The 14,386-nt window shown below is 33.0% G+C and overlaps 1 protein-coding gene across 1 annotated transcript in view; it reads left to right on the top strand.

Moving 5' to 3' along the window:
• Positions 1–3,006: 3,006 nt before the first annotated feature.
• LOC129231171 (intermembrane lipid transfer protein VPS13B-like) overlaps positions 3,007–14,386 on the top strand; it is a 49,182-nt gene continuing 37,802 nt past the window's right edge. Inside the window, exons 1-2 of the mRNA XM_054865419.1 lie at positions 3,007–3,093; positions 9,891–10,415. Coding sequence (XP_054721394.1) covers positions 3,007–3,093; positions 9,891–10,415 — 612 coding nt within the window. The remainder of the gene's footprint in view (positions 3,094–9,890; positions 10,416–14,386) is intronic.

The raw sequence follows: 14,386 nt of genomic DNA, 5'->3' as shown, positions 1-14,386 counted from the left end.
TACAAATAAGACTTCCGCCGGAAGTTTTGAGTGACCCCGTGCAGCCCTGCCACCTAGTGTTCAAAAGAGTAAGCGTGGCTTGGAATTTGGTGAATATGTTTAACTACTTTAATATTTCTACCTTCTAGATAGTTATGTGGGCTTTTTAAGTCCGATTTCATAAATTATGTCAGCAAAGAAACAAGTTTCCCATAAATTGACATTGTTCCCCTCTACCGAAATTCAAAAATTTTGTAATTTCAATTTTGGCTCCTATTAGTTAAGATTCGCTTTTGTTCTTGTTTGTGCGCTTGCGCTTAATTTTCCTGAAGTTTTTACTAAAAAATTACAGAAAATTTTCCATGTTTTAAAATTTTTGTAAAGGTTTCTTTTATTTTTTTGATTTTTTCTTGGTTTCTTGGGCCGTGGGCCTTTTAGTGTCGTGGGGCCTGCGGCATGACCGTATCCAGATTTTTTTTTCTGGAGGGGCCCGTTATCGCTCTTTTCACACATTGCCATAGCTTACACCCTCACACACACATGCACAAGTTTTTTTTTTAATGCTCCCCGCGGTTTTTATTTTAATTTCTTATTATTTTTAACTCACCTGGTAACAGGAGAGTGGCCCTTTAAATGGGATGTAGAATATGCATAATGTCTGGGATTCCGAGGGTTTCTCCCCAGGGGAAATTTTTTGAAAAATAGATATAAAAATTTGTTTTTAGAGGCCTTATGTGGTGGTAATTGAGACTACAAATATGAAGAAAAATAGGCAAACAAAACCTATGCACACAACAATAGTTGAGTTCATAAAAATTTATCTCGAAAAATATGCTGCAAAAACGCGCGAATCGTTGATTTTACATTTTTTAAGCAGGATGTATCAATGAGCTGAATTAGGCGCATGTTGGTAATCATACACTTGCCTAATCGGAAACTAGGGGCTCGACCCTTGAGGAGTCCTGAAATTGGCGTATTGTAAGTTTTTTAAGAGTTTTTGGGGGAGGAGGGGAAGTCTACCAAACTGACCAAGGGGCTGCCTTGGTCCTGGACGGCCCTAAATTGAATTGGGAAAGAGAGCAGGAAGCCCTAATAAGTACCGAAATTTTAAGTACGCTTTGCAGCTAATGAGAACCAATTGCTTATTCTGCATTTCTTCAAATTTTCACTCGTTTAATAGTTACCCAGTTAAGACTTTAAAAAATCCTTTCTTCTATTTCACGTTGCAAAGTGTTTCGGGGGAGGGGGCTGGGCCCGTCGCCCCCCCCCCTCCTGTGGATTCCTCCCTAGTCTGCGGGTACGTAGATCCGGGTCAGAGTTCCTGAATTCTTTAATAAAACTTATGTGTTATGATGTTATGATTTTTCTAATTACATGACATTTTACAGCTAAAATATAAATTAATTTATAAAAACTCAAATGAGGTATGGGTTTATTTAATAGCTTTGCCCTCGTGTTATAATCAGTACGACAATGTTCCTAATTAAAGCCGCTCATTTTATAATATCTCGGTGATGTTATATTGGGTTTAGTATTTAATTCCCTTCAGGGGTGCCCATCCCCTCCCCAAGTTCAATGTCACAAATCCCCCCCCCCATTTTTCTCAATCCTCTTTCTGTTTTTTAAAAGTTTTCATTTGTTTTTGCTCTCTTTTTTTGTTGTATTTATATTTTTATTTCATTTTATTTATTTAATTTTAATTGCTATTGCGATTATTTTATCAGAAAAGTTCTGTGCTACGCCAATGACATACATACACACACACACTAAATAAATAAATGAAATAAATTATAAACAGAATGAAATGTAATAAAATAAACAATTTAAATTAAAAATTAATCAATAAATAAATTCAAATAAATAAATAAAAACATTAAAACAAACCCTCTCCGCCCAAAAAAACTTTTGATTGCGCAACTTGCGCCATAATCCCCTTTTGTGGGCACCCCTTATACGCCTGAAATGTTAAAGATGTTTTACGTCCACATTCAAAGCATATCAGTGTATAATATTTATGTACCTAAAAGTAGACGAAAAGGCCCTAAGTGATCCTAAAAGAAACATTTAAAAATAAAGTCATTAAAACTTTGTTATGAAACATTGTAGCGGGAAGGGGGGAGGATGCGCTATTCAAGTTCCGAACCCCTTCAAAAGTTTTTTTTGTATCCGCGCCTGTCACAGATGAACCGTTCTCGCTGAAGTTTTAATATTTTGATGCTTGTATAAGAGCAATTATATGCACTAGAAGTTGGCATTGATTGTTACAAAAAAAAGCTATACGCATCCGATTTAAAATCCAACACTGGAACCACATTGAACAATGCAACAATGAACAACAAAAGAGCCCTCGCGTCACACTAAACGTGTCTATAGTATTTGGCGACAAGCAAAAGAATCTGGCTTCTTATTGGCGTTGGTGTGGGGAAAATCAGATGGGGAAGAAACAGAGGCGAAGTCGCTTTTACTTTTCCCTGGAAGATTGGTGCCGTTTTACGGTGGCCGGTGTCAACGAAAGCAAAAGTTCTGTATTCGTGTTTTATTTCGTTATCATTCAACTGAAAAGTGAAACCTGCTTTCACCTTTCATGAAAAACACTAGCCGAAATGAATTCAAATATTCTCGTACTAAGAGTTGATATTATATTTCACACCCTATCCCATTTGTAATTTCATGTAAACAGGTAAAGAAGTAGTATCTGCCAAATAATTTTTCTGTATTTTTCAAGTTGGTCGTACTTTTCCCTTTTGTTAAATAATATCACGAAATGTATTGCGTAGAATTTTTGATTTATTTTTAAGGCTTTTTTCTCAAGAATATCGGTAATCCGTACTAAATGTTTTGTTTTCTCACCAATTACATTATTAAAGTTTTTATTTTGTCATCCAATCAAAATAGCTCTCATTTTTAAAATGTTCAATTTGCGTATTTTCTATGAAACGTACGCAACATATTATGCTTAGAATTTTTAAAATTTTCTGCAGGATTGCTATTAAGTGTACTTTTTTTTGATATCTAGATCTGTGAAAAATGTTCAAGTTAGAATCTTACATAACTCCTTTGTTGCTCAATTATGTTGATAAATATATTAAGAACTTGAAACCTGAAGACTCACAGGTTAGTATTTTCATATACTTTTCATTTAAACTCAATCTCAATTAGGAATGCAGATTAGTATTTGCTTTGCTCAATTCCATTGCTTGGAAATTTGTTACAAATTTCCTTTATTTTCTTTGTTCACTAGGGTGTGGTTAAGTTCTTATTTAGTTTATTAATATTTTAAAACAGGTTGTCATAAAACTGTTATTGTGTTTTTTTATCTATATAATATTGGTATTATTTTTTCATTAAAGAACAAGACTTTATTTTCAGAGTAGAAATGTAGTGAACAAGCATTAAATAAGCTTGCCTATCAAAATATGAACTACGCTTGTAGCAATAGGATGTTTCAAGAAGAACTTGTTTTAAATTCAATACTTTAGCTGTGGTATGTTTAACCCTTTGTGGCACAGAACAAGGAACTGAGCTGAGCCAAACTTATACATTTGAGGAAGGGGGGGGGGGGAGAGACTCTCAATTTGATGAGTCGAATAAACTCTAAATTTTTCTGCGTGATAAAATATGGGTGTACGTTGCATACGTATATGCAACGGAAAGGGATATTCAAGCATTTAAAAATCCCTATGTTCAGGGTTGTCCCGCCACAGGGAAATATTTAAAAATGAGGAAATTCAAATATCACAAAAAAAAAGAAAAGGGAGGACAAATCCAAGGAATTTAACTTGGAAAAAGCGGGGTAATTTTACTTTTTTTAAAAAATTGAAGTAGCAAGAATCATTGCCTCAATATTAAATTCACTAAAAAACAATAATAAATAAATAATTTTCAATAACAATAATAATGAAGTAAAAAGTGGTAATTTTATTTCAATGTTTTTTTGCCATGGTTTAAATACAGTAATTTGTTTAAGAAAATGCCGCCAGATTTACCTGTTTAAAAGTTAAATTTTCGGAGATGCGGCTTTGTTGCCAATGCAGAGTTTGTGATCAACTTTTCTTCAGGGTTTCTTTTTATCACACTGGTTTCATTCCAACTGTTCTAACAAAGTAACGAAAAAATAAATACTGATACATTCTCATTTATATTACATGCTCGTTAATTAAAGACTTTGATTACAGCGAACGGTGGAATGTTCAAAAAAGTGGGAAAAGCTGAATTTCCTGTCCACAATTTTTTTTATATCGTTGATTGCAATTAAAATGGATCCCATTTTTTTAAACAAAAAAGGTAATGAAAAACCTTAAAAGGAATTTAAGATAACAGAAATTGGAAAGAACGAACCATTTTAAAACATTGCCAAAATGAAATTTTTTCATGTTCAATCAGTCTACATTATAAACATGATTGTACTACAGTGAAGCACCGTTTATACATTTTTGAAGGGACTGTATGAAAAAGCGTATAAATGAAAAAACGTATAATAGGTGTACGTTAATGTGTATTATACTCTAGAGGGATCAATTTAAAAAACGTGTAATTGATAAAAACGTATAAAAGAGAAACCTATAAACGGTGCTTCACTGTATTTTATTTTCTTTCTTTGTAAAGAGTTTTATTTGCAAAAAAAAAAAAAAAAAAAAAAAACTGCAGCAAAATGTTCCAAATTTTTCTCAAAAAATTTGAAATCAATTTAGACACAGGAATTCGCTTTTTCTTTTAAAGTTGGGGGATAGAGTTATACACAAGTATATACTGTAAATTCTTTCTTTTTTACATGCTTTTTAATGGATATTATCTATTCTGACACACCATGGAGGAGTTAATCTTTGTTTTAAAGTGCAGCGTTCTAGACGATATGGTATTTCTGAGCATTTAAAATTTTTCTGAAACACTTTTCATGAGGGTGTGGCAATTATGCTAATGTGGCGTTTCTACCAAAAATTACTGTAAGTATTAAAATGTCTTTCTTAAATGCAAAGATATTTAATGCTTTATTTGACATGCATCTTGAGTTTTATGCTAATTTAATTAAAATCGCTTTACAGTATAGTTATCAATATTATTGTTCTGCTTAATTTCTTCAATTTTTTTTCTCTTAAGATCCAAGTAATGAATGATTAAGGCATATTTTTTTATGTATATAAATAGTTAAATATAAATATTTGTTAGTAACCATGCTTTTACAGTTGAATACCTTTATAAGGCCAACCTGTATAACGCAATTCTTTATAAACCACGCAACTTTTCAAAAGCAAGCGGTAAGTTTTACAGTTAAAAAACCCCCCTCTGTTCTGTTACTGTATCTGTATATATAAATTGTTAAGCAAATTAAATTTTGAAACAGTTGTTCATCTTTCCATCTTAATTCAAAGTTTTTAAATAAAATCTAGTTTTCAGAGTAAAAAAAAAGATTGCTCTTGAAACTGCAGCTGTTATGCAAACCATAAAGCTAGCAGAAGTGTAGGATAATTCACTTTCCTTTGAATATGAAACTTATTTATTTGCAAATAAAAATGTATGTATCATATTGTATAATTACAAATACAAATACAAAATACAAAAGTGACGACCAGCAACAGGCTCTGGGCCCAGCTAGACTGGTCCTATAGTCAATTTACAATCCCCAGTGAAGATCAATGGCCCTCTCAAAACTGTCTACTCCTTTGCTCATTACCACCTCTTCCGGTAAATTGTTCCAAGGTTCCACTACCCTGCTAAAATAATAATTTTTCCTAATATCCATGTTAGCCTGAGATTTAAATAGCTTAAAACAATGACCCCTTGTCCTGTTTTCAGTGCTAAACTTTAGCCCCGTAACATCTTTCGTTTTAATAAATTTAATCAGCTGAATCATGTCCCCTCGGTCTCTTCTTTGCTCAAGACTGTACATTTTTAGCCTTCTAAGCCTGGAATCATAATCTAAGTGGGAAAGTCCACTTATTAGCTTTGTAGCCCGCCTTTGAACCCTTTCCAATACATTAATGTCTTTCTTAAGATAAGGAGACCAAAACTGAACAGCATACTCCAAATGGGGTCTTACCAAACTTCTATATAAGGGCAGAAGAACTTCTTTAGATTTATTTGAAATAGATCTATTGATAAACCCAAGCATCTTATTGGCTTTGTTGCTAGCAATGCTGCACTGTTGGCTAAACTTTAAATCCTGACTTATTAGGACCCCCAGAATGCTTTAATGCTCATTACATTAAAAACTTATCCTGAAGTGCAAATATATAGATACATTCTGAATATTAGTTTCAAAATTTGTGAAATGATCTATATACCGTAAAATCCCGAAAGTAACGCCCCCCCCCCTATTTTCAAAACAAAACTTGTCGATTTCAGAAGGGGGGGGGGGTTATAATCGAGATTTTTCTGAAAAATTAGCCAAAATAATTGTTTTTAGTAGTATTAATTTTAGAGTATAGAAAAGAAATAATAAGTAAATAAGAGTTAATATTAATGAAGAAAGAGAAATTAATTAAAAACAACCTGTTATAATTTTCTAGTAGTAATAAATTGCATGAGGGCGCCATTTTTTTTTCGAAAGAAAGGATTTTGCACCTTAAGTTGGTAAAACCCCTATAATTTATCACTTGAAAATTCGTTATGTACTGAATGTAATAAGGTAAAAGAAGTAAAATCTTAATGTTCTTGTTTCAGAATAGAAGCAAAAATCACAATCACGGCCGCAAATTCGTTACGAAGATCGTAATTTCGAAAACTGAACTTTACAAAGTTCGCGAACGCAAACACAGACAAATCTCTTACTCGATTTAGTAAAATTTACATTTCTGATGATCCTAAACTTGTTCAATTACATTATTTCTCCTTTAAAAAAGGTTATTTTTAAGTTTCGCACTACTTTTTAAGCAACGCGTTTCTAAAACGGCGTCACATTTTCGAAATGTCGCCATGTTGAAGATCGTTCAGTTTCACAAATCAGAACAAAAATGCTCCTTCCAAAATGAATAAAAAGCAGTACAATCGTATAAATTTCTTTAGTAATACTTATGAACAAAAAAAAAAAAAGACGCCCTTGCATCAAAAGGAGTCTAGACATTTTGAAAGGAATAAACCGGGGAGACCACTTTTTTTCCTTTTTTGTTTAAATCATTGTGGATTCTTTCTTTCTTTCTTTTTTTTTTTTTTAGAAAAGCAAAACTGCACATGGAGGGGGAAACTGAACCTTTTTAAATGCTTTCCAAGTAAAGCAGAAAATGCTATCCTTCTTATTTTGGAGGGAGTGGCAAATAAAGATGATTGGAAAATGTTCAGGTGAAGAGGGGGGGGGGGGGTATATTCAGGATTTTAAATTGATTTCACTTTCCACAAAAAAGGGGGGGGGGGCTATAATTGATAGGGGGTTACTTTTGGAATTTTACAGTAATGTCAAAATCTGTATAACACTAAAGATGAGCCCTCAAGGTGTGCGTTATAATGGTCTTCTACTGTATTTCAGTTTTAATGAATTCTTCTTCACTGAATTTATTTCAGATCAGAGGATCAGATAAGAGGATTTACCATTGTGTTTTTTTCCAGTGATGAATCTAGGGTTTCCAATCCCACAGCGAATTCAGTCTCGCAAGTTTTCGGGATTGGAACGGGCCAATCCCACAGGATCCTGCATTCTGCCGGATTGACTTTATTCTTCCCAAAGTTAATTTTTAGTGTCAAATAAACATGTTGTGCTTTTTAGGAAAGACTTCTTTTGTTACTTGGAATTCGAGTAATTAATTGATACATATTGGAGCTGTTCCATTCTTGCTCTAAATATGTATGGGAAAAGGGGGCCCATGTGAACATTTTTTTTTTTCATTTCTTAATTTCTTAGAAAATATTTTCAGTTTCTCACAGAAAAAGAGTCCCTATGATTGAATAGTCTTTTCTTTGTGCCATGGAATTTTTTCAGATTAAAAAAAAATATTTCAATACTTTAAGGAATTTTTAAAAAATGTCTTCAATTGTTCACATATGCCACTATCGGGGGGGGGGGGGCAGATGTGAACAAGCTTGGAGCACATGTGAACATGATTGAAAAATGCAGGATGAGCATTATATTTCAATGAAAAACTCGTTATAATGAAGCATATACGTATATACAAATTACATTCAAGGGTTTGTAACTTACCGTATTTTACTGTATATAATCCGTGGGTGGCCTATAATCCGCAGATCCTAAAATCGGCCTGAAGAAAAAAAGCTTCATATAATCCGCGGATAATACTATGTAAAAAAAAAGTTTGAATTTAACATACCACTTGAGCAACTAAACAAAAATCGTAAAAAGGTAATTACTTTGAAGGCATAATCAATATTAATCTGAAATATAATCTATCTATAATGATTTCTTTTTGAAATCAAGATTATAGTTCGCTAATTACTTGAAAAACATAGTCAAGACAAAGGAGCAAATGGTCTTATCTTGTGCAAATGGCTTCCTAATTCACTGTAATGTTGATTATTTTATAGGGCCTGAATGGTGTAAGAGGAACATGCAAGCAACGTAAAATAACCAACATTCAGGGAGGGAGTGAGAAGGAACATGCAAGCAATGTAAAATAAACAACATTCAGTCGGCTTACGGTCTCTATTGGTGCGTCGAAGCGAAGCGTTGGTGTTAAAAAAAATCACAGATAATCCGCGGCAGCCTATAATCCGCACCTCATAAACTTTGCCTTTTTTAAAAGATAATCCACGGGTTATACGCAGGTAAATACGGTATACTGTGTCAGTTTGAATTGCATTAAGAAAATATTTTTTTCTGAATTATAGAACTCTGCTCACAGTCAAATTTTAAAGTTTCATAGCATGTTCTAATCAATGGATCAACAAGAAAAAATCTTATAGGACTAAACAATGCAAAGAATATTTTATTATGTAAAGTATATTCTTGTTATATAGTACGTTTAAGCTTCCTACAGAATATGATGATGAATTTAATAAGTTTTCTAAACTTCAGTTTTTAGTTAAAGAAAAATATTTTGTCTTTAATTTTCCATGCAAACATTATATACCACTAAATTTTTAGCTAACTATTTAGTAATTAACAAATAAAAAAACTGAAAATAATAAAATAAATAATTAGTAATTACGTAATAATAATTAACAATACATTTACAAACTGATTGCAGCAAAATAGTAATTATAAATATCTACATCTCTTACAGCACTTATAATAAGCGTACACTAATATTTATATATGCAGAGAGGGTATGAGAGTTGTTCACATGTGCCCCTACATGTTGCATTCACAAGTGCCCCGGCATCTACCTCAGATGTAATTTTTAAAAATAAAGAAATTTTAATTTAATTACAAAATTTGAACATTGGCATAAATTTATGTGAATGTTCATATAATGGTTCATAATAATTAAATTTAGCTTATTAGTTAGTTTAAAATATGTTTTTACACTGAGAAGACAGTGATAAAAGTACATCAGCATCAGCTAAAACAAAGAAGCTGTCACCGCAGGAACATAAACTAGCTTCTTGCTCTGAAAGTTGGGTTAAAAAGTAGGGCTGGTACTGTTATTGCTGGAGATTTGAGATTTTTTGCTTGACGTTATCCTAGTAAAACATACCATGTTCACATGTGTCCCCTTTTCCCCCCACAATAATCCAAGAGAAGTTTGGAGTTTCAATAGTAATGCAAATAATATTAAGTTCTATGAAGAAAACAAGACAAATCTTGTGATAAATAACACTTTTAACTTCAAAATAATACTGCATTATTAATGATTGTTTCCCCTTTCTCCTGAAACGTAGCCTGTTGAGCCTCCTTCCCTAACTAAAACTCCCGAATCAGTTCTTGTATTTGAGTTCTTATGGAAATGTTTCAGTATTTCAAAGACGGTAGAAAAAGTGATTATTACCTTGTTATGAATGTTTAATCTATAGTTCTTTTATTTCAGTTTTCTTTATGGGGTGGAGATGCTGTGTTTTGCAATTTGGATTTAAGACTTGATGTTTTGGAACAAGAACTGCAATTGCCATTTACTTTTGTAAATGGCCATATTCATGAATTGCGCATACACATTCCATGGACTAAATTAGGATCTGAACCTGTGATCATTACTATTAATACAATTGAATGTATTCTCAAACTGTGTACTGATAGTGATGTTCCTGACTGTGATGCAAAGACAGTTTTATTATCTAAGAAGATATCCAGCAACAAGCTTTTAAAAAGACCTGAAGTTATTGAAGCACCACCTGGATATGTACAAAGTCTTATAAATCGTGTTATTAGTAATATTTCAATTGTTTGCAATAACGTTATTTTGAAGTATGTTGAAGATGATATTGTGCTGTCTTTGAACATAAAGTCTGTGGAACTATTTAGTGTTAATGACAAGTGGGAAAAAGCTTTTGCAGATTTAAGTGCTGCTGTTCGAAAAGTTATACACATGCAAGATCTGACTGTCTGCTTAGACAAGGTATGTTTTACTGAAGCAAAATCAAATAATTTTTTCATGATAAGTGCTTATTATTTCCATTAGTTATATTGATACTCCTTAGATTAACACTTCTAAGTATTTAATTTTTGATATGTTAAAAATATTTATTTAATTGTTTTGAGCATTTTGTGTCTAAGAGGCTAAAGAGAATTAAGGATAAATATTATTATTTTTGTGTTCTGTTTGGCAAAAAGAGAGAGAGAGAGAGAGAGAAAGAATGAGATCATGAGTATTAACACAAAGGGGAAGGGTGGGGGGAAGAATTAAGAATGTACAAAATACAACGTGTAAATAAAAAGGAAAAACAGTAAAATATTTCCTTTGTAAAAGGCAATAGGTTCTCTTTCATTAGCTGCTTTTCATGCCGAAGGTAATCTTAAGTTTAAAATCTTACATAACATTTTTTTTTTGAAAGGAAAGTAGGGTAAACTCTTTTTAACTTCATGTGAAAGTACCGCATTTTACGAAAGCCTTTTGCCCAAGGGCTTTGAAATTAAAACTAACAGTTGAAATATTCTTCATCATATGGTACATTTATTTTTTGTTCAAAAATAAATAAGTTAGTAAATGGGGATAAAATGGACAAAAATATTTTCTTTTCCCAAAAAAATTCGGAAATCTCATATTTAAAAAAAATTCCTTTCACATTAGGTACACATGACACTTGTCATTTAATAGAATGGGTAGTTCTCAAAAGGTGGGAGCAAAGTTGATTCTGAGCAATTTTAAAAATTTTACAATTTGACGTCAATTTTGGTTTTATTGCATAGTATATACACCTAGAATATCATATATAAACATAAAAAGACAACAGGTATTTGTAAAAATTTTCAATTAGCAAATTTAATGATCAGTCTGTAAGTGACAAATTTTGGACATCATCATAATATAAGTTTTGCAGTTTTCGAGCTTTTCCAATGTAAGTAACAGATTTTGGACATCACCATAATATAAGTTTCACAATTTTCAAACTTTCCAAATGAAAATATTATTTATTATTTCTTAAATTTTGAGAGGATGAATGAAGTACTTTAATGGCTCTATGTACTGGTCTTCACATAATAGAAATTTGTTATGGTTTTGCAGATCGGGAGGGAAAACATCCATTTTGCCAGATTAAGTTGCCAAAACTGACGCAACTGATGAAAGCGGGAATTCCCTGCTGGGTAACCCTTTGCTTATCGTATGTTGTGAGTTGTCGCCCATAAGGGTTTCTTGGCGTTTTTTGTGCAAAGAAGAGAAATACCTGAATATTAAAGCATTAAAGACCTATTTATTAAAGAATTGCTGTTTAGATGTCGATTTATTGTCATAATTTGCTAGCTTTTTTCCCAAAGTATCAGTTAAATAACAGATAATCATGTTCAAAATTTCATAGATTTATGAGCTACCACCATTTTGTTTACTTAGCACTAGAACCGCGGCAGTTTCGGTATACCGAAAACCGCGGGCTCGGCCAAATTGACCCCAATCAATGAAAACCCATGTTGTTATGCTAAAAGTATGCTGTAACTATTTGGCAATGACAATTATTTATTTTAACCATTAAATTGTTATAATAAGTGATAAAAAAATAAGATACTACAATACGGAATATTGTATACAGTTACTGAGAGATACAGACAGCTGAAATAGAAATATTTAGTTTCTTACCAGTCAGTAGTAGTCAGAAGTATTTTTTCTGCTATTACATCATCATCATAGTTGGCTCGACAGCCCAGGGTGGGCCAAGGCCTTCCTTTGGAGAATCTTCCAAGACGTCCTACTTTTTGCCTGGGTTTTCCAATTTTTAACTTTGAGAATATCGAAGTCAGATTCAACAGAATCCAACCATCTCATTTTTGGTAAAAGTGCTTTACTTTTGTATAAAGACAAAACATTCCAGCTTCCAATTCTCAAGTCCATTGTCCGTTTTCCAGGTCGTTTTCGTAAAACAGTCGGGTTATTTTCTCCATTGGATTTCGAAACGCGAGTTTTTTTACGAGGTGGGGTTGTCAGCCCCACGCCCAACCCCCAACCTGGAGGACCAGTCCCCTGTACAATCCCCAGGGGCAGGGTGCCCGGCTATCCTCCCAGGCACTGAGCACCTATTTTAGTCGCCTTTTACGACACGCATAGGCTACGTTGGGACTATTCTTACCCCCCGGTCACCACACGGTATTTCTGCTATTACATTGTCCAGAAAAATTAGATGCTGTATCTTCATTCGAGGAAATATTTTCTTCATCTGGGGGCACATATTCATCATCGCTGAAAACAATTTCTTCATCATTATCGTTTTCGGATTCATTTTCCGATAATTGTTGCATATATTCCAGGGCCTCGCCATTTGTAACAAAAGTTCCAGATTTTATTTCATCTGGATTTGAATTCGACAACTTTTTTCGTTTATGTAAATATTGTCTTTTCTTCCCAGAAGTATAGTTTTTCTGCTAGTACATTGTCCAGAAAAATTAGATACGGTATCTTGATCCGAGGAAATATTGTCCTCATCTGGGGGCACATATTCATCATCGCTGAAAACAATTTCTTCATCATTATCGTTTTCGGATTCATTTTCCAATAATTGTCGCATATTTAGAGGGCCTCGCTAACTGTTAATTTATGCGTATTTCTTCCAGCCATTTTCACGTCAGATCAATTTTATCTCCGTGTAAACAAGGCGCCAAAAAATCGAACAGACTGGTACAATCAAACTATCAAAGACAATGCGAACAACCAGTTGTGAAGTCATAAAGAACCGGATGTGTGCCAGTTCACCACTTTCCCTTCTAAGCCGAAACAAAAAACATCTGAAAGAAAATATTCCTTGAATACAATAACCAGACGCATTTTTCCCCACAAGGAGCGATAACGTTAGGGGAGGGGGGGGGTCTGCAACACTTGTTACTACTACTGCAGATGCACCCCCCCCCACCTGCACTTCTGTCATCAGTAACAATTTACTTACCTTGAAGTATTGTTCTGCCTTCATTTGGGAAATGGAGAGAGGACTGAAAAAGCTTTTCCTATTCTAGGAAACGTTGAACTGCAACTTTAGTGCTTGTGATTATAATGGGGTCAAAATGACCCATTCTGCGGTTTTAGGTATAAGTATTAAAAACAAAAAAGTTTTAAGTATTTAACGTATCATAATTTCAGATTATTATTGGTATAAAAATAGGAAAAGTCACGAATTTTTTTTTTAATTTCGTTCGTAACTTTTTGAGGAAATCGGAACCAAAATTGCTTTTGGGTCAAAATGACCCCATCCGCGGTTCTAGTGTTAAATGCGTTCGTTGAGATTGCAAATTTAACACATTTCTTCTGATATTTATGTTATGTTCAATACATAACATATTAATTGTGCCAAAGACTAATGGATTAAAGAAATTAACATTATAATATCCTTTTTTTATTAAGGTTATAAGACAGTAGAGCATCTATAATAATGAATTAACAGACAGAATTTTCGGCATCTAGATCATATGCAATTTGGACTTCCCAAATGTATATTTAAGAAAAATGATTTTATTTCAAACATACTATACAAAAGCACACTAGCAGTACACACACGGCGATGCCGTGATAAGAATTTAAAGGAAGTACTTTGAATAAAAAAATCCCCCCCCTCCTTCTGATGTGAAATGATCCTTTTTCTTCAACTAAAATGTGTACACACCTTTTCAAAAAAACTATTAAAGTGTCTTTGGAATTTGAAATAATTCGCCGAAACACATAAAACAATTAACGCTAGCTTTAAAACTCAAAATAATCCTTCAACTGTATAGTTCATCGCTTAACGTGCCAAGCAACCACGCTATCATGAGCCTGCTCTTTAGCGAGTGGAGCATTTTTTTTTGCTCTTTAAAATGTTTTGCCACATAAACAATACTATAATAAAAACGTTAAAAAGAACAATAATACAACAAATCAAATTTTTTACTTAGATGTAACTATCTTCAACTATA

Source organism: Uloborus diversus, chromosome 10, assembly GCF_026930045.1.
Source record: "Uloborus diversus isolate 005 chromosome 10, Udiv.v.3.1, whole genome shotgun sequence".
In the NCBI taxonomy this organism is placed as follows: domain Eukaryota; kingdom Metazoa; phylum Arthropoda; class Arachnida; order Araneae; family Uloboridae; genus Uloborus; species Uloborus diversus.
This window is presented reverse-complemented; position numbering and strand designations above follow the sequence as displayed.